Here is a 23,936-nt window from a genome sequence, read left to right on the forward strand (position 1 = left end):
ATTTTCCCTGTGTTTGCCCTATAATTTTTTGTTTTATTATTTTAATATGGGCCCCCCCCCCCCCCCCACCCAAAAAAAAAAAAAAAAAAAAAAAAAAAAAAAAAAAAACAAACAAGGGGAAAATATGTGCATGAGCAAGGTCAGAAATGAGTCGAAGGATTTTACAGCATGGATGTTGAAGAGGGGCTAGAAAAATTGTTCATGGCCTCACTCTTAGAAGTGCTGACACCCAGCTCACCTGCAGTCACCGTTGGGGCTTCGATGTTTTCTGCTGCGGTAGCCTCCAAAGAAAAGCCATCGTGGCCACTATGGGTAAGACAGCCAACGCAACAACAATCATTGCCGCACTGGCAACTTCCCGTCACATCAGAGCACCCAGATGGCAATCCCACTGGGTATTCAAGAGTGTAATACTCTGAGGGCTCCATCAGTGTTTGCCCGGGCGTGTACTCGGCAGGTGGTGAAGAATAGCCATTGCTAAGCTGGTTCGAGCTGGTATCCACCTCCCCATAGGGCTGCATTCCCATGTGTGATGTACCGTTGATCAGAGTATGATTAAACTCTGGAAGAGAATAATTCATTGGTGGCACGCTTGGGTAGTTGGCATGTACTGGTGGACTCTGAAAACCGTTGAACCCTTCCAGAGTCTGCTCCCCATCGAGAGTAACCAACAAGCCCATCTCTTGAACATGCTGCCTCGTGGTATTGTTGAAAGGATGTGAAGCACAGCCAAGGCATTGACAGCCTTCACCGCAGCTACAGTCATGATCGGGTTTGTTGTCGAAGCTTCCCGGTTCCTGATGGTGGAGGCTTTGAGGCTCGTGCGCCAGAGACGATGGCAGGACAGACGGGTTGAAATCAATGCTGCCAGAGATTCCACCGTTGGTAAATGCAAAGGAGCCATTCTGGGGCATTTGAGGCAAATAATTCTGAGTATAGGCAGAAGTTCCACTTTGCGGTTGGTCAAATGAGAAGGGGGGCATATAGTGATTTTGTCCAGGGACTTGAAAGTCCTGCCACGGAGAGAGAGGCGGTGCCGTTACTGGTGTATAAGAGTTCCCGTTCAGCGATGAAGTATAAGGAACACTCTGGTGCTCGCTCGGCTTCCCGGCGGGAAGGCCATTCATTACGGGGGAATCGGACTTTTTGCAGCAAGAACTCTGTGGTTGGGGTGGCGCCGGCTTCTGCGATTTCCCCGAGCAACAGCTCCCGCCCTGCGGTTTGGTAGTTTCCGGCAGAGTCGCTCTCTGCGGTACAAAAGCACCTAGTGCGTCGGTACTCTGGTTCAGGCTATCTGGCGAATTGCGTATGAATGGGGACAGGCCGTTAGGCGTTCCATTTCCTGTCTGCGGCTTCTTGAATTCCGGGATTGAATGCAGGGCTTTCGCAATAGTTTCAGGGGCGGTTTTAACCTGTCGTTTAGAGGACTTTTGGATTTTCCCAGGAGCAGGAGAAAGTGTAGGAGCAAGAGGAGCTGGTGTCATGGCCGGGGCTGGATCACCCGGATCCACGGGTACTTGATATACTGGTCTACAAAGACAAGTACTGCCTGCGAGACAGAGTTGGTTAGTAGGCGGCCCCGAAGATGAGGATTCAAAAGAGCCACTGACCCTTTGGTATGCGGATCATAAACGCGTACGACTTTTGACAGCTGCAGGTGCCTTTTGGGTGAGGGCATTTAGCAAGAGGTCGCCCGGCTTTGGGGACCTTCATCATCAGTCTATCGAAATGCTGACATTTTGAGGAGCGATGGCCACGAATACACGGCTCGCTAGACCACACCAACGCAAATCCAGGTCAGTCCAGTGTCTACTGATAAGCGACTGCGAGCGGTTTCTTACCATGACCATTTGGCGCCTTCTTCGTCCAAAGGCATATTGACGGAATGATCGATAGTGTGAGCAAACTCAAAGAGGAAAGCATCTGTCGCCTACTCGCCTGAGGATATCGACTGAGAAGTGCGCCGCGACGACACGCCTATCGACGCCAGAGAAAACTTGCGCAAAACGGAGCGCCTACTCCACCGCGACCAATGCGGTCTGACCTTGGCCTCCACCTCGAGACTCACTCTCAGAAATTAGTGCGACACGGCTCAAATTGACTGAGATCTCATCGAGACTGGATTTGCGTTGCGACAGAAATTTAGGAGCGTTGAAGTAGAGGGACCCAGTAAATGGCAGGTCGGCGTCTATGATAACGAGACTGGCGGACGGAACGAATCGGTTCACCTTGGGTGATGCGACGACACGGTAGAGGGGCCAATATAAGAGCAGGAGGCGGCGGCGGACTTCACCGGTTGGACGGTAATAATAATATTATTATTAAAGAAGCGCGACTGTATGGCTTTATCCCACCAGCCCCGCTAGAAAACAGGTGAACGTCAAGGAAGTGCGGGGGAGAAAGAAGGGAATGTGAACAAAGATTGGCCTGGAACTGGAAGATGGATTGCATAATCAAGGCGCTCAGGCACGTGTGGATACCTCGACACCTCAACACCTCGACAACTCGGTGCCTGTGTCGGTGCCTTCATGCCTGAGGCTTGGCGGCGGTCGAATCGGCGGAATTCGAACGTCCAGAATTCGGCTTTCGCATCATTACGACAATCCGCGCATCGTTGGGCTTTGGCGCGTGTCTCGCTTCTTGGAATTTTCTTCGCTCCCCTTCTCTCTCCCCTTCTCTCCCTTCTCAATGGCCAACGAAACCCGTGATCCCGCCGGCCAGGTGTCGGCCCATTCTGTCTCGCGCACCCGGGACTATTTCGCCATCCCTGCTCCGATCAAACGCATCTTCGACCGATTTCCTCTCGTCACACTCCCTCCCAATGACCTTCCTCAAAGCTCGGGGACGTCCCGCCGCGGGAATGGACTTTTTGTCTTCACAGACGCAACGGGAGCCCGTCGGGGTCGACCGTCGTTCAACCCGCAATGTCTCAAGTGGCAGGTATATCATTGAACCCGGCCTTATCTACATCAGTCGAGCGCGTTTTCTCATCCCGCTCTGCTTTGTTTCCCTTTAGGCCTACTTGAAATTCGTCGGAATCGACTTCGACATCATTCCATCGAACAACCACGCGTCGCCCACCGGTGCCCTTCCTTTCCTCCTCCCCGCACATCCGCCCCAGGCCAATGGCCCGATACCTTCCAACAAACTACAAAAATGGGCCATTGAACAAGTACATTGTGAAGAGGAGCAACAGCTCGACGTGCGCTTCGAGGTCTACGCATCGCTGCTAGACCACCGGATACGGAATGCTTGGGTGCGTTGCTCTTGACCGGGGACCATGACGCAGAAACGGCTTGCTGACTTCTGAACAGCTATACTCCCTCTACCTGGACCAGGGAAACTTCGAGGCCGTGGCCAAGAGACTTTACGTGGTGCCCGCAACTACCAATTCACTCGTTCGCGCCACTCTTTCTATACAGCTTCAACAGGCGGCTCGAGATGAAATCCTCAAGTCGTCGCAGTATATCGATGCCAGTGCGCTGGAGGCCGAGGCGGCCGATGCCTTCGAGGCGCTCTCGACGCTTTTAGGAGATCAGCTCCACTTCTTTGGTCGCTCGAATCCAGGATTATTCGATGCCAGCGTGTTCGCATACACGCATCTGATTCTCGACGAGGGAATGGGGTGGAAGCGCAATCGACTGGGCCAGCTATTGCAGCAGCATGAAAACCTTGTACAGCACCGGGAACGTCTACTCAAATTCTTCTAGATGGGGTCTTTCAAACCGGGCCCTATCTCTCACTGTGCACGTTTAGACCACCCAACTATTTAATCCTGTATATTACAGACCTCAGTGTCATCGGAAGAACCCACAAAATCCAGGGTCTTGAATCCAGCCAGAAGAAAGGAAACCAAAAACAAAGCATATCCACCTCATACCGCATTCTTCCTAAAACAAACCCCAAACCACACCGTTATGCCAACCCATTTCTTCGCCCTCTTCCCCAGCCTCTCTGCCAAATCCTGATCCACCATCCTCTCGCGCACTCTCTCCCCTTCCATCTGCTCGACCGTGAACCCAGCCTTCTGCGCCGCATCCACCACCTCATCCACCGTATGAGAGTAACTCGTGGGCCGGATCTTCGTGCCAGTCGCCGTATCCACAAACCCAGCCTGGCTGATAGCCCCCATATCCGAATGCATATTCGTAACCAACAGATACCCACCCGGTGCCAGCAGCGCCGCAGCGCCTTCAAAGAACCGCGTCACGGGGATATGCTCCAGCACCAGCGTCGAGATCACCCCTGCAGCTCCGAGAGCACATTCCGGCGGTGCGGGCGGCGACCGCAGCAGATCAAACGTATCCAACGAAATAGACCCAGAGAAGCCCTCGTCCTCGTCCTTGTCACGCTCTGTCGCTTTACGAATCGTCTCCCGCGCAACCTCCAACATTCCCGGCGACGCATCCACCCCAACTACTTCGGTACCCGGGGGAGCCAGTTGCGCTAGTCGGAGGGTGTTTCGACCTGTACCGCAACCTAGATCGACGAGCTTTGTCGAGCTAGATGAGGAGGCTACTCGGGTTAGAAAGAGCGGGAGTAATTGGATCATTTCGATGGTGTCGAGCGCTTGTAGGAAGTTTCCGTCGGTGTCGTAGACCTATCCATTTGATTAGTTACGTCGGTAGACTATTATCTATAACATCCTCTTAATAGGTAGAATGATATATATAAACTAGAAAGAATTACAACACACATACCTCTGCCCACTGGTTATACGCCTCGACAGTCTCCACATACTGAACCGGAGTAGAGCCCGAGGACTGACCTTGACCGGTCAATGCAGTCTGAATCGTATCTGCCATGGTATCTGAAGGACTTTTGAGAGAAATGTTTGATAAACCTCACTCATACATTAGCAAAGAAAAAGAAGCAAAGGAAAATCTTATAAGTCTTTTGTTCAACCATGACTCATCCGAGAATACCCATCTGATGAGTCACATTTTGATCCCAAATACGAACAAAATGTTCCCAGGTTGCATGTCGGTATTTGGGCCATGGTGCGTTCTGCAGGTACTAGTCCACGTTGGGATCCTGCATGGGACATGTAGTATGTACAATCCATATAAACGTGAACTGTTCCTGGCCCCATCGCGGTGTAGTGAAAATATTCAAACCTAAATGCGACAGTGCGACAGTCCGAGAGACGAAGAGGTTGGAGTTAGGCTATGTTACTGGAACCTTGGAAAACACAAATATCTAAACTACTGAATAAGAGGCTGTTTTAATGAAATTGAAGGCTGATTCCATTTTATATCATCGATCAAGATAAGAGGGTCATTTCTCTTGCACTAGTCACAAACGTGAAACATGAGATATGACATCAAAAAGGCTCATAAGTCATAGGATTGAAGGAGAGACATGATAGTGAGCATGGGGGAAAGAAGGAAGTCGGTAGCAAAGACCGTACCAGACGGGATAAAGGAGAAAAACAGAAGAGGCAAGAAAGAGAAAAGGAAAGGAAAAAGACAATGACACAAGGGAATCGGGTGTAACAGAACCGAAGGCAAAAGAAATTGACACCCCGGTCAGCAATCCCGTGAACTCACGCTCCATCGCTGAATATACATAGAAAAATTAAAGAAAATAATGAGGCGAATGAGAAAAAAAAAGAAGGGGACGAATATGAGACGGCGCATCCTAGGCCTGCTAGCAAACCGTTGCCCCGAACGGTGCTGTTTCCTTAAGGTCTTCTACCAGATCCGCCACGTTGTTCAGATACCTTCCCAGCAAGGATTGCTTTTCGTCGGTTGTGCGCGTATCTCGGGGCGCCTTCGCATGTGACTGGGCGGGGGCGTGTACGCTTCTTGACACCGGCGTTGGTAGCTTGCTTGGACTGCGCTGGTGGCCACCCATTGCGGTGTTCGGCGCACTAACCGCTGCGCCGTTCGAGATGAGCGGCGTTTCCGGCATCAAATAGAAGTACAAGAATTCGACCAGTTTAAGCTTCACTTCGCGGGAGGTTGCGCGTTGTTTGAAAAGCGACGTCACCGTGAGGAGTCCATCAAGTTCCTCAAACGTGCGCGTATTGGCGGGATGGTCGAGAAGCGCAGTGACCAGGGTCAGGAGAGTCGCGGATTGAATGGCGGGGCAGTTGATCGGGTCGAGAAGGTCCAATAGTAGGTTCATGTAAATTTCGCGCGCGAAAAGCGTCCGCGACGGCGGGTGGAGAAGAAGCGCGCCTTGGATCAGGTCGAGGGTGGAGATGATGAGAAGGTCGTTGGTGCCATTGCTTCCTCGGCCAAGGAGATGCTCCAGACACGTTACCAGACGCATCGCCACTATTTCGGGCTTGTTAGTATCGGAATCATTGGGTAACCTGACAGCTTCACGCCGGGTCGGACTAGCACCTACCGTTCCATTGAAACCCCTCCTGCAGTTTGAAGAATTCCCTGAAGGCGGGATCATCTTTGAGCTCCGAGAGCGCCTTGGGAACCGGCTGTGGAGCTCCAAAGGATAGAAGCGACCTCCGTTTGTCAGACGCCGGCTGTTTCGACTTGGATAAACATATTTGTGCGAGAAGGCCTTCGACCTGGCGTAACCCTTTGCGAACTTTGCTTGGCTCGTACGAGGAGAGATAATCAAACGAATGGGCCAGCAAAGTCTCCATTGGGCGGGAAAGATGAGGTGTAAATTTGTAGAATAGGAAATAGAAATGGCTTTGTGATGGGTAAAATATGGGAATGCAGGTGGGCAGAAGGGAGAAAAAAAAGAAAAAATAGGAAGAATGGGAGACAGCAAAATGAAGCTCGGCCCCTACGCCAAGAGGATATGACGGTGTTTATTATCTAGAACAGGGCCAGAAGGAGAAAATAGAACACGATCCGGCCAGGCCAGGGACCCCAGGAACCTAATTTAAATGGAATTATTGACGATAGATGATAGCTTGTTCGCGAAAATTTAACCCTTTTACCCAAGTTGTCGCCCATCTTCAGCTGATCGTGCCGACAGACGAACTAGTCAGCGTTTAGTACTCCTGCCCCCCACATCTGGCAGGAAAACTTGCGACGGTTGCCCCGGGAAACGCGCGGTCGTCATCAACTGCGCTTCGATGGTTAAGATAAGGTGCTGCTGCTGTCATGATGTCAGGCTCAGCAGCGCCACATTTTCGGAGCCCCCAAAACAAAGCCCGTTCTTCTGGTCTAGTTTCCGTGCATTTTCCGTACAATTCAGTCTTGTCGCACGACGGTCAGCCGAAACGAAGCCCAAATTTGTGCTGCCTCGCTGCGGTTGGTCTCGAACGGATGGGATAGGCCGGCTCCTTGCATGGTCGGTTACAGGGGCACATCGCATATCCTTAGCCCGTGACACAATGGGGGCTCGTGCAGCATATCCCGGTCGAACTCGTCGGAGTCCGGAGTTATCGTGTGGAGGGGGGGGGGGTTCTGTGTGTGATAGAGAAAGAAGTAAGAAGGAGGGGGCAAAGATTGGCTCGAGTGACGAATTGGCGACCGCCTTCCCCGTTGTGGCACGTGATCTGCATGTGATTGATCGAGCGCCAGGTTCTCCCCCGCATGGGCGTTTGCGGCGATGCTGCTCACCACTCTCTATATAACAAGCCCTGGTCCCGGGCATTCTGGTCGACAATATGACTTGAGCTGTCGCTTCAGGCTGTCGCGGAGATTTTCACAATTGAGGACCACCGTTTTCCCTTTGTTTCAATTCACCGACAGGGAACCACCGGCAAAATTCACCATGTCTTCGGAATCTTCTTCCTTCCATCCCCCCACATCTATTCCGCCTCGCACAAGCTCAGCTGGTATGGCCGACCACATTTATGCATCCCCCTATTTATCGAGCATCTTTAACGGTTTAACGACAATCCCGGAAACAGGGCGCCTATCCATGAACGGTGACTCTCTACAGACGAATATGGACACGTCGCGCCGACATACCCACAACGTGTCCAGCTTGGACGGGACGAAACATCGCGACGGCCAATGGTCTCCGGAGAACGAACGGATATTGATGGGGCCCTATGACTACATGCTACAGCATCCAGGCAAGGACATTCGACGGCAGCTCATCAATGCCTTCAATGCGTGGCTGAAGGTTCCCCTGGAGAGCCTCGTGATCATCAACAAAGTGGTAGCCATGCTTCACACGGCTTCGTTACTGTACGATGAACCCCCTCTAATTCCGTATGGCAACGCCGAAGTCGGTACTAATCGAACACGCCCATCGCATAGAATCGACGATGTCGAAGACAACTCCGTCCTCCGGCGTGGAATCCCCGTGGCGCACAACATCTTCGGCACAGCGCAAACCATCAACTCGGCAAACTACGTGTACTTTCTGGCTCTCCAAGAGGTTCAAAAACTGAATAATCCTACAGCGATCAACATCTACATTCAAGAACTGCTCAATCTGCACCGTGGTCAAGGAATGGATCTCTTTTGGCGAGACACGCTCACTTGCCCCAGCGAGGAGGAATACCTAGAGATGGTCGGGAATAAGACCGGAGGCCTCTTTCGACTGGCGGTGAAATTAATGCAGGCCGAAAGTAGCACGGGGAAAGACTGTGTGAGCCTTGTCAACGTGCTGGGATTGATCTTCCAGATCTGTGATGACTATTTGAACCTGTCCAACACAACATACACCAAACATAAAGGTCTCTGTGAGGACCTTACAGAGGGAAAATTCTCATTCCCCATCATACACAGCATTCGTTCGAACCCCAAAAACCATCAACTTATCAATATTCTCAAGCAGCGAACAAAGGACGAGGAGGTCAAGCTATACGCGATGAGCTACATGGAGAGCACCGGCAGCTTTGCGCACACACAGGAGGTTGTTCGAGGTTTGCTTCAGAAGGCGTTAAAGCTGATAGACGATATCGAGGCCAGTGGGACTGGGAAGAATCCCGAGGACCGCGATGATGGCGCGATGGTGCGATCGATCCTCAACAAGATCACTGAGGCGACTTTGAACGCCGGAGGGCCCGATAAATAAGCGGGCCAGTTTTCTCGCATTTGCTGTACTCAACATGTGTCCTACCAGGTGGGACCATCAGCTATCATTTGGCAGCCTGTTATTATTTTTCTGTCCTTAGCATTCTCTGAATTGGCCCTAATAATAATGACCGTGACGAATCCTCTATTACTAAACAGACCCTCATAACTATGGCCCCTGACTGTAACCCGTGAATAATTCCATCCAATAGGCGTATATTTTTAGTATATCAAAGGTATTGTAAGCTCTTTTGTTGAACCCCAGAAAAAGAAGAAACCAAGCGCCCTGGGTATAATGATCCAAAACTTTGATGAATAATCCATTCATACTCCAGGCAAGTGAAAGGAAGATAAAGATGTGATATCATGTATCAAATCCCATATCATCCAAAACATTATAGGTGATATATGTCGATTGTACCATGAACTTCCTACATAACAATACAGCAAGCCTTTTCCAGCTTGCGCATGACCCGCGGAAGAATAGAGTTGACCGCCTGTTCCAAGGGGTCCTGCTGCTGCTGCTGCTGTTGGCCGTGATGCTGCTGTTGGTGATGCGGCTGCTGTCCGGGGTACTGGTGTTGCGAAGGCTGACCACCACCGTAGGAGGGCATCTCAGCCGCTCCACCGGTAAGGTTGACGTAGATCCGCCCAGCATTGTCCTCGGTGGCATACTGGAGGCCGAGTTCTTGACAGACTCGTTCGACGCGGGGCTTGAGCTTCTGTACATGGTTCGCCGAGTGATTACCTTTTCCGACGATCCTATTTGCGACCGAGCAATCGTTAGTCGCTGCACTGACTACCCCGCGAAAATGCATCACAGCCTATAAAGAAAGGGCGCAGCATCGCAACTCACACATGAAGATGGTTCTGGCCATGCTGCCGCGCGTATTTGATGCGCTCTTCCAGGATCTCCTCGGCCTCTTCCGTGAATTGTCCGTGCAGATCGATGGTATCGGGCTCGACGCGCCCGTTGGCGTTGTTCTCGCGGAAAATGAACTCGGATGCCTGCTTGTTGTACTCCTCCATCTTGCGACCGTGGGCTTTGCCCTGCTCCGACAGTTCCTTGGCCGCTGCGCCGTCGCCATTGCTGTAGGCTTCTTGGGACTATCATTATCACGCGTCGCGTTAGCTCTTTCCTCGCATTCTATTTTCGGTCTCGTTCTGGGCTCCCCCCATCCCCGGTCAAGCCAATCGGAGACGGAGAGGGAAGTTGGGTCGATCGTCTGGGAAGGAGAGAGAAGAGCGCACCCGTTGGAAACACGAGCCGCGCTTCGAGGCTTCTTGTCTGGCTAGGTCGCGAAGACGATCGTATTCGGCTTCGGCGTCGCTGCTCTGTTCATGGTTGAAGGCTGTTATGGTGGGTGCGAACGGGGTCAGGCATGAGTTAGCGATGCGAGGGAGGATGGTGGAATGGAAAGGTATCAGCTCGCACCCCGAGGGCCCATGTGTGACATTTCGTGCATTTTCGGCGATTATATCGAGAGAAGGGAACTAAAGATAGGAGACTGGTGGGAATAATTGACAATCTTATAGAAAGTAGAAATAAACAAGTAAGAATAAGTACGAGAAATATAGGGACCAGACGATCTGGTTAGATTGATATGGAGAGGGAGGAAAGAGAAAGATCGGATCGGGATCGAAGGCGGAAAACCCTAGATTCCAAACCATCGCAGTGGAGCTTCCAAGGTTCAAGCATGGCACCTTGCTTTGGTTGCCTCACGCCAGTGCCATGGATGAGTCGCCTCATATGTACAGGAATTATCTATACCACTCAAGATTCAAAATGTCAGATTTGGGTAGGTGTCGAGTGTCGCGCGCGGTCTCGTCTAGTAAGGTGGTACGCCGAACTCCGTATATATCACCGAATGGCCGCGACATGGGTGATCCAGGCTCCAGAGTGTCCCAGATGTAGTCGTGTGTTTGCGGGAGAAACCAATAGTCAGTCCCAAACGACTGGGTGAGAGATCGGATGCTGTCATGTTTGTTGACCTGCAAGTTGCAAATCCCAAAATGCACAAGGAACCTCACTAGTAGTAAGCTCATGGGGCTAGGTAATCCTTGTGAATTGTCCGTTTAGACTCTACTCTCTAGACCATCCCTCTCGTGGTTAATTGATTGCACAATAATTTACTAACTAGTAACTACATAAGAAGAGAATGTAACCGACTACACTAGTCAAACAGAGACTAGAGGCTAGAGACGGAGAGTCTGGGTTGTACGGAGTAGTAGCCCTGGAGTCGCAAAATAAGAAAAAAAGGCAATAGCGCCAAAGTGTGCTCAATAGTCGTGCTGGGGACCCAATTTTACAGAGGTTCTGATTAGCGATGACTTGCAGACCGTGTGATTGTCCGACTCTGACCCAGTCGATAAAGATTTATTGATTACATATTCATGGCAATCTGCCACGAGGTCCGAAAGGAGAAGGCAAAACTACCCCGTAGAAGCACTAGACGGTGGAGATCGCCCTAAGGTCCTTTAGTTTGGTCACGGAACCATGGATAACTGTACGGTCGGGCTTATCATATCCATGGACGAGGGCGACGCAGGTGGAACATGAACCATAGATGGTGTATCAGTTCTGAGGCAGGGGAGAAACCGGCAGCTTTTTGAGGCCAGAGGAAGGATGTTTCTGAGTGAGTCGAAAGTCGAAACGCATGAAACTCTCCTTGGGGAGGGCTGGGACAAAAGATGATGCGGACTGGGGATCACCATCCTCACCACACAATCCAGTACATATCTCCGAGCCTAGTGCGGTTTCTTTTGGATTTTTGTGATTCCGGTTTCTGGTGCGGAGAGTGAGAGAGAGACTGTGTGAGAGAGAGAGAGGATCGACGGCAGTTTACAAGTGGAGATCTTACGATACTTTAAGTCTTACGGCCTCACCGGCTTACGGCGTACAGTACTATCAGAATTGCGAGCACCATCAAGCCTTTGTCCCTCGCCACCAGGGAAATTCTTCCGGAGGTTAAACCAGGCAGACCGGCTACACACGTGGAAGAAAGCAACGCATGGAAAGCCTCCAATTCTTCTAGAAGTCCAACGGGATGTCTTGAATCATGCGGTGACTTTCGTGTCGGTCGGTCTCTAGATTCTATTCTGGAGACTGGAGAGTCCAGGTGCCTGGCGATCCGAGACTGCAGCGTCGGATCTCCACTAGGGTGGCGGCACTTGAAACTGGCACTGCAGGCTTTAAGAAAATCTCCTGCGTCCCGGAACAACTCCTTGATTGGGGAGGTGAAGTTTAGAAGGTTACGAGGTACCCCATCTTCCTGCATACTGATGATGTTCGTGCACGCCGTACAGTATTGGCGATTGAGAGCGCGGTGATTTCATAATTCTTATTCACCTACCCAGTCTATCTTAGTCTCTCGTCAAAGCAGCAGATCTGCATGGCCGGGAAATTAAATCAGAGTTACCAATGAGCATTATTCATCAGGAGATACTTGCAGTGGCAGGCCGATTGCATCCCTGTTCCGGCACCAGGCGCTAAATACTCTCTCCCGGTTCGTCTCGAGTACAGAGCACATCAACCTGTGATGTGTCCATCTACGGTGCATGCTCGATGAAGTCGGTTGTCATTGTTCTGTTCGAGTGTTCCACGGTCCACTGCCCTCCCTCGTGGTCGGATAGAAGGATACAATTTCCCTCGCGTACAGTCTGATCGCGCCCTGGGTCTTGGACTTGGACTAGGATTGCTTTAATAGAAATTAGAATCGTCAAAAAAAGGGGAGGGCTGTCGGAATAATGTCATTGGTCCGGTTGGCGGGGTACCCCACTATCACCCCCTTACCCTGTTGACCAATGGCCATGCAGAACAGACCCATCCGGACCCGCCCCAGCGCCAACCCCCCCCCCACCCCCTATTGACGATCCAGTAGGATGAAGGTTATCGTTCCAGAAAAAAAGGAACCTCGACAAAGTTCCCCCCCCCTCTCTCTCTCTCTCTTTTTTTCCCCCCTGCTCTTTTTTCCTTCCCTCTTTTTTCCCTCTGTTTCCCATTTTCTCTGGGATCTCTTTGGCTGGCAGTCCCCCCTTCGGCCTCTCAGTACATATTTTCCCTCTGCGATTCCATCCACGCCCCTCTTTCCCAATCCTTCGCCCCTTACTGAGCTTATCCTTGTCGCCTCAGCCTCTCGCTTTTGCTCCGGCTTTTCTTTCCTTCGGACTTGACTCTCTTTCTCACCTCACTCTCCTTCCCTTTTCCCTCCCATTCCACCACCTCCACCCACTCCCCCCTCTCTCTAAGGCTCTTTTTCTTCAGGCATTCCATCCGTCGATTCGGGGGTCAGACATCCTGATTAGAGTCGTGGATATTCACCTGCTTTGATTCCTTTCGTTATTTGCTTTTCCATTAGTGTAATTTTCTTCCCTTCTCTCTCCCCTTCCTTTTCCCTCGCTCTCGATTTTCTGGGGTGGTCACGATTGGTGTATTACTGTTTCACCCTCCGCCTCCTTTCCGCCCAGCCCAGCTCGCGCGCTTACAATTGATTTTTTCTCCTTGCCTCCCTTCCGGCTTTGCACGGTCGCTTGGCTCTCGAAGTAATATCTTTCGTCGTTGCATTTGGATTCCTCATTTCTTCTTTCGCGTTGAAGTAGGCAATTCATCTTTTCGTGGGAAAGAAGAGTTTGTGTCCGGTAAGCCTCTCTTGATTGCTCTTCGTCTCGCCCATGCCTCCCCCCCCCCCGGATAATCCCTCAATTCTCCCCCAGCCTTGCTGGGTGAAATGGTGAAATGGCTGCACTCCCTTGCATCTGCACGATCAGTACGCTTGGAGACAAGGCTGTCATGATTTGCATTTTGATTTTCACTTTTTTTTAATTTCCTTTTTGGCCTGTTTCCACCACCTGTGGCTCGCATCCGTGCAGTACCACGTTCAGCGCTGCCGACGGCATAGTTTAACGATTACCGGACCCGGAGAATTCCCTTTCGCTGACATCGCCTCTTTTGGTCCTCGACAGGTTTCCATCGACCACTGTGACACTTCCATCAACCACTACCTTTTCGTCGATTCCTTCCCGTCGCTTTTCGACCACTCTCATTTACTACCGCCAACATGGGTTGCGGAATGAGTACCGAAGATAAGGAGGGCAAGGCCCGCAACGAGGAGATTGAGAATCAGCTCAAGCGGGACAAGATGTTGCAGCGAAACGAGATCAAGATGCTTTTGCTCGGTACGCAGCCCTTCCCTCAATCCGAATTGCGGTCATTCTTATGAAGGAAGAGAACGACGGCAGTGGTTGATGAGCTCCCCTGGTTAACTGAGTTTCCACAGGAGCTGGAGAGTCCGGAAAGTCGACTATTCTGAAGCAGATGAAGCTGATCCACGAGGGTGGATACTCGCGCGATGAACGGGAATCCTTCAAGGAAATCATCTACAGCAACACGGTGCAGTCGATGCGCGTTATCTTGGAGGCCATGGAATCGCTCGAGCTTCCGTTGGAAGACGCCCGCCACGAATACCACGTGCAGACCGTTTTTATGCAACCCGCTCAGATCGAAGGTGACAGCCTGCCCCCCGAGGTTGGCGGTGCCATTGGCGCTCTCTGGCGCGACACCGGTGTTCAGGAGTGCTTCAAGCGTTCTCGCGAGTACCAGCTCAACGACTCGGCCAAATAGTGAGTGCGACCGTGAAGAGATCGGAAGGATTCGTTGTGTTCGCTAACCGACTGTTGCCAGCTACTTTGATGCCATCGACCGGATCGCTCAGCCCGATTACCTTCCTACGGACCAGGATGTTCTCCGCTCTCGTGTCAAGACGACCGGTATCACCGAGACTACTTTCATCATTGGCGACCTGACGTACCGCATGTTCGATGTCGGTGGTCAACGGTCCGAACGTAAGAAGTGGATCCACTGCTTCGAGAACGTGACTACCATTCTGTTCTTGGTCGCCATCTCTGAGTACGACCAGCTGCTGTTCGAGGATGAGACTGTCAACCGTATGCAGGAAGCGCTTACCCTGTTCGATTCGATCTGCAACTCGCGTTGGTTCGTTAAGACGTCGATCATTCTCTTCCTCAACAAGATCGATCGTTTCAAGGAGAAGCTGCCCGTCAGCCCTATGAAGAACTACTTCCCCGATTACGAGGGTGGTGCCGACTACGCCGCCGCTTGCGACTACATCCTTAACCGCTTCGTGTCTCTCAACCAGGCGGAACAGAAACAGATCTACACCCACTTCACATGTGCCACTGACACCACACAAATTCGATTCGTCATGGCCGCTGTAAATGGTAAGCTTTGTGGAACCTGAGTACTCGTGTGTGTCTGCAAACCAAAAAGCTAACTCAACCTTTTAGATATCATCATCCAAGAGAACCTCCGACTGTGTGGTCTGATCTAATGATCGGTATGCTTTGATCGAGTGCCGGTGTTTCGACATTTCATCCCGACGCTACATGGTTTTGTAATTTTTTCCCTCTTAAACTTGGAGATGTTGTTCCGCAAACCTTGTCTCTTCCTCTTTCTTTCATTTCTTTCTCATTTCTCAAAGATCCTGGCGTTCAGACATTCATTGTCTATTTTACTAATTATTCCCTTTTATTATTTCCTTTGTCTTGAAATGATATCTAGCCGGCTCTTTGTTCTCAGCATTACCTACCGATATCCATCCCATGACACAGAGCAGGAGTTTTTCCTCTTTCTATCCGTTCATCTTTTCATCCGATCTGGTTTTCTGAACAGTCGGTTATCTGTGGACTTAGCAGGTTCTTCGCAGCCTGTGGTTTATGCCCTTTTTCTATATCTTGATTCCTTGAAATGCCCGTGTTCTCTGTTGGTTTCCCCTGTATTTTGAGTACCCATCCCTCTTTCTGGTTTTCTTTTTTTTTTCCCTTGCCACCATTTCTCATGTGCTTGTTATTTGATTTTTGAAGCTGGATATCCCATCATCTCTTGGTGCCATCTCCATAAAACTTGTGTGTAATCATTTTCCACGCACCTTTCGTTGGTCTGACGTTCACTGAGAGACATGAACGATGGCGGGGCCACGGGCACGGGGGAATGACAGGGTACGTGGATTATCATGTCTTCTTCATGTGTCATGCCGGGTCGTCAGTTTTCTTTATTTTTTCTTAAAGGATTGTGAAATATTTGCATCTGCTCTGGTTATAATTACTCCCCCTTCCATTTACACGTCCTGTACGGAGTAGAAGAAATAGTATAGCATAAGCCCTAAAATCATTCAGGTGATATAGATAAGAATCTTTAGGGTATCTTTAAATAACATCGCCTCTCTGGGAAAAGAATGAAACGCCCGAACTCCCGCCAAAGCCAACAAGAAGTTAAATGCGAGAGAGAAGACCGATTGTTCTAGAATCGCAACTTCGGGCCCAGAAAAACGATCATCACCGCCACAACCCATAATCCCAGAATCCACGCATACAGCATCATGCGTCCCCACCAGCCCTTCCCTTCCGTCATGCGCCGCAGCATCCCCATCCGCCGCTCCGCAGCCTGCATGTTCCCGGTCGTGCGATCCAGTCCGTCCACCGCCCGCGCGAGAACGGACTTCTCCGAATCTAGCGAGGTCTGGAACGCCTGCGACGATGCCTTCAATTGACTGGCTAGCGAGAGGAGCGAGCTCGTTATGTCTTCCTGTTCCGCTCGGTGCGTCGAGAGCGTCTGCTCCGTCTCATCGCCCTTCGAGGTGGCCACGGGTGATGATGATGAGAGGTGATCGGATCCCGTCGCTTTCGCATTCGACTTGGGAGACGACGGGGAGGTCGCGTGTCGGTTTCGTAACGTGGCTGTTGCGGTTGGGGCGGAGGTCGTTGCTGTTGTCGTCGGCGTAGCGGTCGCCGTAGGTGGAGCTAGAGCTGGACTCTTCGTCTCTCCCTCACCACCTATCTCTACTTTCGACTCCCGTGCCTGCTCGTGCCCCTGTCCCTCTTCCTCTTCTTCCTCCTCCCTCCCTGGTTCATTCTCCGTACTACTCTCCTCCGGTGTACCCAGCAAATCCTCCCCGTCTACGGACTCCTCATCCTCATTATCCTCATAGCCAGCCTGTCCAGGCGAAGACGCTCGAACCTCCGCCTCGGCGCTGATCTCCTCGAGGAGAGCCTGTAGCCGTTTCAACGTCTCTCGGTGTCGCTGGACTTCTGTCTGGAGGGTATGCTTGCGATCGAGCGATTTCGTGGCGGGGATGTTACGTTCAAGGGAGTGGAGGTTTGAGTGGGCGTATTCGATGTTCTGGGTGGTGAGCTGTTAGTTGTATGTTTTGACGGGAAAGGATCCATCTCCTTCAATGATGGATAACTATCCGTCTTGTCGACGAGTACTGGTCATGTCATGTACATATCGTCTGACTACCAAGGCGCAGGCAGCTCTCATGCATCGATCGCTCCGCCCCCACCCAAAGAACAGATCGATAAAGATAAAAAAGGGGACCAGAAAAACAAGAGAACATACCGCTCCAACTCTCATCCTCTGAAACTCCGACTTCCGTAGCCCGACGAGGTCCGCCCCCGGCGAGAGGAGATTATGTTCCAGGCGGGTGAGAAGCCTCGAAACGCTGAGGACAGCGAGGTCGGCGTCGTTGGTGCTCGGCGCGGAGGCCGGGAGCGTGGTTATCGTCATGACGTTCTTTCTGCTGATCAGGTTTTCGGGTCCTAGCTCAGTGCTGCGATTCTTCTTATCTTTCTTCGGAAGAGGTTCGAGGCAACTAAATGAGGGGAAGAGGTAGAAATGACAGAAGGTGGGCGGAGGAACGAGTCGGGCATGAATGGATGAATGGTTTAGCTGCGACTTGCTGGTTTGTCTGGTTTGTCTCATCGCCAGATGCCTGTTGGATGACTAAGCTTGTAGTTGGAGTGCCTGACACTCGTCGCTCCAGAGTACTTGCATTTCTCTATCTATTTACTCGCTGCTCTACTGTTCGTATAGGCAGGCCGATCAGATATCCTAGAATGCCAGCCCAGTCGTGATCTCAATATGAAGTTTGCTGGTACAGATGGGGCATGGAGGAGAGTTGACTATCCAATCCAACCCGAGATCCTAGAGGATCGAGCCGGCATTCCCGAGCCATAGTTCTAGCGTTTATAATAACTTACTAGACCGGGCTGGTGCTTCTGTTGCAGGGGTCGAGGAAGGGAAGGTAGAGTGACTATTATATAAGTGACTGGGAGATCGTGTTTACCCGTTCTATATCAGTTGCCCTGTAGATCGCCCTGGCATGATCCTCCGACTAAAGATAGTCGATTATTTGCCACTATAAATAAACAGTCTCAAATAGTATTCAGATAATCCAGATTTCTAATCGTATGTATCGACTCTTCCCACCTCGCCCAACAGTGGAGTCAGCCTTCGCCGGGCGAAGGATGAGGCTTATGCTTGTCCTGTATCGATCTACTCGCCAAGTCTTAGTACAGATCTCGCCACCGGAAAACCCTTATTCGCTAGTTGCATCGTGATTTCATTAGCGACCAGTATCGTGAATCATCAAGCCATGTCAGAAGATGAGAGCATGCGTGACTGGTCTCGGGGGAAAGAAAAAAGAAAAAAGGAAACGCATAAACACTCCGCCACCCAATTTTAGGCATCATCACTCATAGGAAGTCTGCGCCTTCCAGAAGCCCGAAAGTATGTTCAGTATAGATGGAATAACAGCAGTAACTTCAGGCACACACTATATATAGCAAAAAAGAAATAGGTCATCAAAAAAGTAAAAGAAAATAAAGATCAACAGATAAACGCAAAAAAGAACTAGAAAAGTGGAAAGGGAAGGGAAGGGAAGGAGAAACCCGCTTCTAGCGATATTCGACCATGAGCCGTCTCCAAGTCCGGACGCCTTCCTCGTCCACATCATAGAGCTGCTGAACGACCTGGCTCCGCTTTTGGACTGAGTGAGATCTGTCTAGATCTGTCAGGCCGTCAAAATCCTCGGGATTGCCTTCTGTACGCCACCCTGTCGGTGAGAGTGTAATGTGCTGCGGATCTTCGGATCCCCGGCGCGACGCATCAGATCCCTCGGAGAGCGAACCAGAGCGATAGCTGTCACTCGTATGCGACGTAGTCGGACGACTATCACCGGAGCTAGCGCTGGGCGAGGCCATATAAGCAGCTGAAGACGGAAAACTCTGGTCTTGCGGATATGATTGCTGGTCCTTGGGCCCCCGCTCTCGGCCTAGCATGGCGGCGAGATAGCCACTCGAGGGCAAAGGTGCCAGCTGAGACAAAGGCTGCAGGATATCACAGGCCGAAGGCAGCCTGGTGACATCGTGGGATGAGTCTTTGGGAGAGGACACCCCTTGGCCCACTGGGGCCTTGCCACCAGATCTGTCGGGCAACGGAGGCTGCGGATCCATTTGCTTCTCGGGTAGAATGTATCTGCCCGGCCGTCGACGCCTGAGCCGCTGAACGAGTACTAGAATGCAAACAATGCAAGCTGCGGGAAAGGTGATTCCGAACAGAAAGGCTTGAGGATCTCGGGGGATGGCCAAATCTTCATTCTCATGCCCCATCGCCTGGGACTATCGTCGTTTTGGTTGGCGGGCCTTGCAGGCTGTCTAAGGGCCCCAGTCAAGAATGAATCAGCTGAACTGATTTATCAACACGGCCGAATGTCAAGTTGACTGGAATGAACCTGTGTAACGTTGTTGTTATGCCGACTTCTTGAGTGGCGGAGAAGATAAGAACTCCCCAAAAGCACTCTAGAAGATAGAGATCCAAGGAGAATAGAAATGGATAATTGTAGAGAGATGTAGATATGGATAAATAAATGAAGAGAGAACCAAGAGGTTGGTAATTCACATAAGATATGGCTGGTGGTGGAGAGGAACTATGCAAAGGTATCTGGGGGATCTTTATAACCAAGCGCTCTGACCTGGCCAAGGTCCTGAAATAAAAGCAAATAAAAGCAAATAAAGGCCACCCCCTCGTCTCAGAAGTAACGCGGGCAGAGGAGGACCATTCTCTAATAACATTCCAATGGGCACCTCTAGAACTCCACCATGCAGGGACGCCTACACAAACCCGGTGGATTGGAGTCATTTTTGTAGCACAACCCGCCATCCCTGCTTGGGAGGGCTACGCCGTAGAGGGAAAGGCGAGGGCGAGGGGGTCCCCAGTCCAGCTGTGTCATGATCAGCCACGAGAACTTATGCAGTGGGCGGAATCCACGAGAGCAGATTCCAACCGCAAATGCACCCCGATCATAGGACCAAGGAGGTCGAAGAATTCGGGAAGAACGTCTCCAGACCAGGCGAGTTCAGCTCTACTGCGGGTGCGCCACCTGCGCCGTAGATTATCGGGCTAAAGAGCTAGTTCGTTAGGGGCGAGTTAGCCAGCTTAGCGAGACGAACTAGTTGGGAGCAGGCACCGCAGTAAGGCTAGGCTTGAGCCTTGACTCTTGAGGCTCGATCCGTGGGAAAATCGATCGAGGAGAAGGCATCTGAATCAGGGAAGTGGAGGAAGCAGACACTCCGTACAACTGACCAACTCGTAGGTCGGCGATGCAGAGGCGGTGTTAAGACAAGATGGGAGGAAGAAAATGAAGTCGACCAAAATACTCGTGACAGTCTGGTCACTGGACCTTCTCATCTTTCCTCTGCGCCTTCCTTTCTTCTTCTTCTCTTCCTACTCCTGTACTCTATTTTTCAACGCTTTCTTTTCTTTTTTTATCTACTCATCAAGATTTATTGTCTTGTCCATCGAAGGAAAAAGAAGAAAGCATGATTCAGTCATTCCAACAAAAACACCAATATACTAACCCCATCTGTCTCTGTTCAGCTCAGCCTCGACCCCTCGATCGCCTTTTTTACGTCTGCGTCAATTGCAGATCGGTCCTGTCCTCCACCGTTCGCATTGACACGACGGTGTTGTGCCGGTGGAGCATCAGCCCGCCATTGCATGGATTAATCAATTAGGCCCCAGCAAGCCGTTGTGACACTTAATATAACTGCATCCGCTCTGCTCTCCACTCGTCAGATCAGTCTGACGAGGTCCGGTGTTTTCAGCACTGGAGTGTTGACGGCGATCGTCCGTGGCGTCATCCGCTGGGACTCGTTCTTCGATGCTCATTCATTAGCCTACTGTTCTTCTCTACTGAGATCCACACAGACACTCAGGCACACACCGCACACACTCTTCTTCTTCTGTCTCTGACAATCTGACCATAAGGCTATCGTTGGAAATGCTTCGCCCCCTCTCAACCCAACAACCGGGTCATCTTCAACGCATGTCGTCGATCTATCTAAACTCTATGTCCATTCCAAATACAATAATGCCCCACCAATGGAACTTCGCGCGGCTTAGAAGTGTGCACACCGTATGCGGGTCTCGCTCTTTTTTGACAAGCCACTTATGCAAAAACAGACAAAAAAAAAAAAAAAAAAGGTAATGCTCGTTGTCCAGACCATAAGCATACGCATGAGAGGGGAAATAAAAATAAAACAGAATGTGACTTATAGCCTAGCGGTAATCCTGTTCTTCTCCATCTCCTCCTTCGCTCGCTCTCGAAGCTGTTTTCGTAGGATCTTGCCGGATGGATTCTTGGGAATGGCGTCCACAAAGACCACTCCGCCGGTAATTCGCTTGATCACAGACACCTTCCCGCTCATAAACTCCACGATATCGGCTTCGGTGGCGCTTTGTTCTGGCTTCAATGCTATATACGCCCGAGGACGCTCATCGCCATTTCTATTCGCCGACGATTGACGCGTTAGCGAATTTTAGGTTGGCCACACACAAGCGCCTCCTTTGAAGAAACATGATTTGGTTGGTGACTTACACTGGCACGCCAATGACTGCAGCGTCGGCAACTGCAGGATGTTCCAACAAGAGAGCCTCGAGCTCGGCCGGCGCAACTTGATTGCCTTTCACTTTAATCAACTCCTAATACGCTGTTAGCATCACATTTGGAGCTTCTGATTGGACCAGAAGAACCGATGGCAATTTCGCGGCTAAGACACCTACCTTCTTGCGGTCAACGACGTGGAATTTGCCTTCGTCATTCACGAAGGCGATATCCCCTGTTTTCAGCCAACCGTCCGGCGTTTTCGTCTCCCGGGTTGCCTCTGGGTTGCGCCAGTAACCTTTCATGACATTTTGCCCTCGGACCCAAAGCTCCCCACGTTGGTTTCGTCCTAGTTCGGTGACTCCGTCGTCGGCCATGATCTTTGCCTCACAATTGGCGTTCAGCTCACCAACTGAAGCCGTATGGCTCTGCTCCATCGGGTGCCAGCCGAGCAGCGAGCAGGTCGTTCTGCGAATCATGTTAGCCTACAGCGTTGCCACCGAGGGAGTCTCGAAGGATCGAAAAGGCAAAAACCTACTCTGTCATCCCCCATCCCTGTTTGATATTGATGCGTCCGGGTTCCCAGAGGGCTTCGACCTCTTCGCAAACTTCCCTGCCTAGGGGGGCTGCGCCACTCGAGACCTTTTCGACGCTGCTGAGATCATATTTGCCACTCTTCACTAAGGGGTGTTTGGCAATAGCGACTACCACCGGTGGCACCAAGATGAGATCCGAGATCCGGAATTTCTCCGTGTACTCGAGCATCTTGACGAAATCAAACCGGGGCATAATATAAACCGGTACCCCACGGCTCAGTGCCGCCGCGATGAAGATATTCTGCGCCATTGCATGATACATCGGTAGGAAACAGAGCCACCGTGCCCGCTCTTGTTTGATCCTCCACTCCGGATCCAGGTAGAACAAATAATTGTACTGCAGCATGTTGGCAACATAGTTTCTGTGGGTGATTTCTACACCTTTGGGCCTCCCCGTGGTTCCACTCGAATAATTCAGCGCCAACGTGCGGCCGGCCGCTTCGGGGGTCGATAGATCGTCCCAGGCAAATTTGCTTCCCTCGTCGACCGACGCTATCAATTCCCCCCAATACCGACAGCCCTGCTGACCTTTGCCCTGGCCGTCAAACACCGCATTGTCGAACACAAAGACCCGGTCTCGAGACATGCCTGCCAGTCGGGCCGCTTCTATCCCCGTGTCGAGACTCCCCTCGGCACAAATCAGGTAAGTCGCACCGCTATCCTGCAGCTGGTAGGCCAGTTCTCTCGCCACGTACGTGGGATTGGCCCCGGAGAAGATTCCCCCGGCCATGATGATGCCCATGAAGACGACGGGGAAGAACAGATCATTGCCGGAGAATAGGACGACCCGGTCTCCGGTCTGAAGGCCCGATTTGCGTAACCCAGCAGCAAACCGTTGGCTCCAGAGCCGGTAGTCGTGCGTCGTGAAGTAGTGCGTCTCCGAGCGGGCTGCTTCTGAGAAACATCGATGCGTCTTCGAGAGAGGATGAGAAGGGGAGGTGAACAGGAGCGAGGCCAGATGGGTATCTGGAATATCGAGATGCCAACGCGATTTGAACGGCATTGTGTCCTTGAATCTCAGTGTGCTGAAGGGTAGAATGTAGGATGATAGAAGAAGAGAGTATATGTCTTTTCGATTCTAAAGATCCGACAAGTCAAGAGGTGGTGATGATGATCCAAAAGTAAGGTGAAACCAAGAATGAAATGAACAAGGTCTTATACGGCACCAGCAATCAGAACCGCAAACCGACACCAATAGAACCCAGGAAAGCACGAACCAAAGACAGGAAAGTCCGCCGTGGAGACCAAAGCTTCTCCCCGCATTCCTGTCGGTTACGCCCTTCCGGCGGGTACCAATCATGATGCAACCATGCCAGATCCCGAGGAGCAAACACACGATGACCTCGGACCTGGGTTACTGCCCTCTTCGTGATGGTTCTCTGCTCGAACTGGGATGATCCTTGGAGAGATTTCGGTTCGGAGGGTTTTCTAGCGATTTCCTGTCTGAGAAAAGTTGCGGATTCCTTCCGATCTGCCAGTTCTTTATTTCTTAGTTCTCGGTCTACCTATGTAGAGGAATTTCATCTGTAACTGGTTAACAGGAAAAAAGAATAAGTGAATTCTACACCCCCCAATCCCGATCGCAAACGATGCTATTTTTTATAGAGAGCAATCCCTCGGCCAAGGGAAAACATACAGGAAAAGAAAAGACA

General features: G+C 51.1%; 10 protein-coding genes across 10 annotated transcripts; 3 read left to right on the top strand and 7 right to left on the bottom strand.

The window, feature by feature from the left end:
• Positions 1-161: 161 nt before the first annotated feature.
• Positions 162-1,484, bottom strand: mac1 (putative copper-activated transcription factor GRISEA; the record flags this gene model as incomplete). Its single annotated transcript, XM_053102750.1, has 1 exon — positions 162-1,484. The coding sequence occupies one exon, from the start codon at positions 1,482-1,484 to the stop codon at positions 162-164; it is 1,323 nt and encodes a 440-aa protein (XP_052953751.1).
• Positions 1,485-2,688: 1,204 nt separating this feature from the next.
• KD926_010227 (putative mitochondrial outer membrane protein (Sam35)) lies at positions 2,689-3,710 on the top strand (the record flags this gene model as incomplete). The annotated part of the gene is made up of 3 exons (XM_053102751.1): positions 2,689-2,940; positions 3,017-3,256; positions 3,315-3,710. The coding sequence occupies 3 exons, from the start codon at positions 2,689-2,691 to the stop codon at positions 3,708-3,710; spliced, it is 888 nt and encodes a 295-aa protein (XP_052953752.1).
• Positions 3,711-3,874: 164 nt separating this feature from the next.
• Positions 3,875-4,805, bottom strand: KD926_010228 (class I SAM-dependent DNA methyltransferase; the record flags this gene model as incomplete). Its single annotated transcript, XM_053102752.1, has 2 exons — positions 3,875-4,600; positions 4,701-4,805. 2 exons carry the CDS (start codon positions 4,803-4,805, stop codon positions 3,875-3,877), a joined length of 831 nt encoding a protein of 276 aa, XP_052953753.1.
• Positions 4,806-5,649: 844 nt separating this feature from the next.
• KD926_010229 (cell division control protein 14) lies at positions 5,650-6,610 on the bottom strand (the record flags this gene model as incomplete). Its single annotated transcript, XM_053102753.1, has 2 exons — positions 5,650-6,281; positions 6,355-6,610. 2 exons carry the CDS (start codon positions 6,608-6,610, stop codon positions 5,650-5,652), a joined length of 888 nt encoding a protein of 295 aa, XP_052953754.1.
• A 1,085-nt stretch (positions 6,611-7,695) lies between these two features.
• On the top strand, positions 7,696-8,952 carry KD926_010230 (FPP/GGPP synthase family protein; the record flags this gene model as incomplete). Its single annotated transcript, XM_053102754.1, has 1 exon — positions 7,696-8,952. One exon carries the CDS (start codon positions 7,696-7,698, stop codon positions 8,950-8,952), a length of 1,257 nt encoding a protein of 418 aa, XP_052953755.1.
• A 430-nt stretch (positions 8,953-9,382) lies between these two features.
• Positions 9,383-10,294, bottom strand: KD926_010231 (Smr domain-containing protein; the record flags this gene model as incomplete). Its single annotated transcript, XM_053102755.1, has 3 exons — positions 9,383-9,713; positions 9,808-10,058; positions 10,259-10,294. The coding sequence occupies 3 exons, from the start codon at positions 10,292-10,294 to the stop codon at positions 9,383-9,385; spliced, it is 618 nt and encodes a 205-aa protein (XP_052953756.1).
• A 3,714-nt stretch (positions 10,295-14,008) lies between these two features.
• gpaA (guanine nucleotide-binding protein subunit alpha gpaA) lies at positions 14,009-15,298 on the top strand (the record flags this gene model as incomplete). Its single annotated transcript, XM_053102757.1, has 4 exons — positions 14,009-14,126; positions 14,228-14,570; positions 14,632-15,188; positions 15,255-15,298. 4 exons carry the CDS (start codon positions 14,009-14,011, stop codon positions 15,296-15,298), a joined length of 1,062 nt encoding a protein of 353 aa, XP_052953757.1.
• A 968-nt stretch (positions 15,299-16,266) lies between these two features.
• Positions 16,267-17,727, bottom strand: KD926_010233 (uncharacterized protein; the record flags this gene model as incomplete). The annotated part of the gene is made up of 2 exons (XM_053102758.1): positions 16,267-17,145; positions 17,365-17,727. The coding sequence occupies 2 exons, from the start codon at positions 17,725-17,727 to the stop codon at positions 16,267-16,269; spliced, it is 1,242 nt and encodes a 413-aa protein (XP_052953758.1).
• A 974-nt stretch (positions 17,728-18,701) lies between these two features.
• On the bottom strand, positions 18,702-19,259 carry KD926_010234 (uncharacterized protein; the record flags this gene model as incomplete). The annotated part of the gene is made up of 1 exon (XM_053102759.1): positions 18,702-19,259. The coding sequence occupies one exon, from the start codon at positions 19,257-19,259 to the stop codon at positions 18,702-18,704; it is 558 nt and encodes a 185-aa protein (XP_052953759.1).
• A 2,097-nt stretch (positions 19,260-21,356) lies between these two features.
• KD926_010235 (acyl--CoA ligase) lies at positions 21,357-23,287 on the bottom strand (the record flags this gene model as incomplete). The annotated part of the gene is made up of 4 exons (XM_053102760.1): positions 21,357-21,591; positions 21,683-21,786; positions 21,868-22,156; positions 22,227-23,287. The coding sequence occupies 4 exons, from the start codon at positions 23,285-23,287 to the stop codon at positions 21,357-21,359; spliced, it is 1,689 nt and encodes a 562-aa protein (XP_052953760.1).
• Between the last annotated feature and the right edge of the window lie 649 nt (positions 23,288-23,936).

This window comes from Aspergillus affinis (genome assembly GCF_023601865.1).
Source record: "Aspergillus affinis strain CMG 70 chromosome Unknown NODE_79_length_175085_cov_86_119069, whole genome shotgun sequence".
Lineage (NCBI taxonomy): Eukaryota > Fungi > Ascomycota > Eurotiomycetes > Eurotiales > Aspergillaceae > Aspergillus > Aspergillus affinis.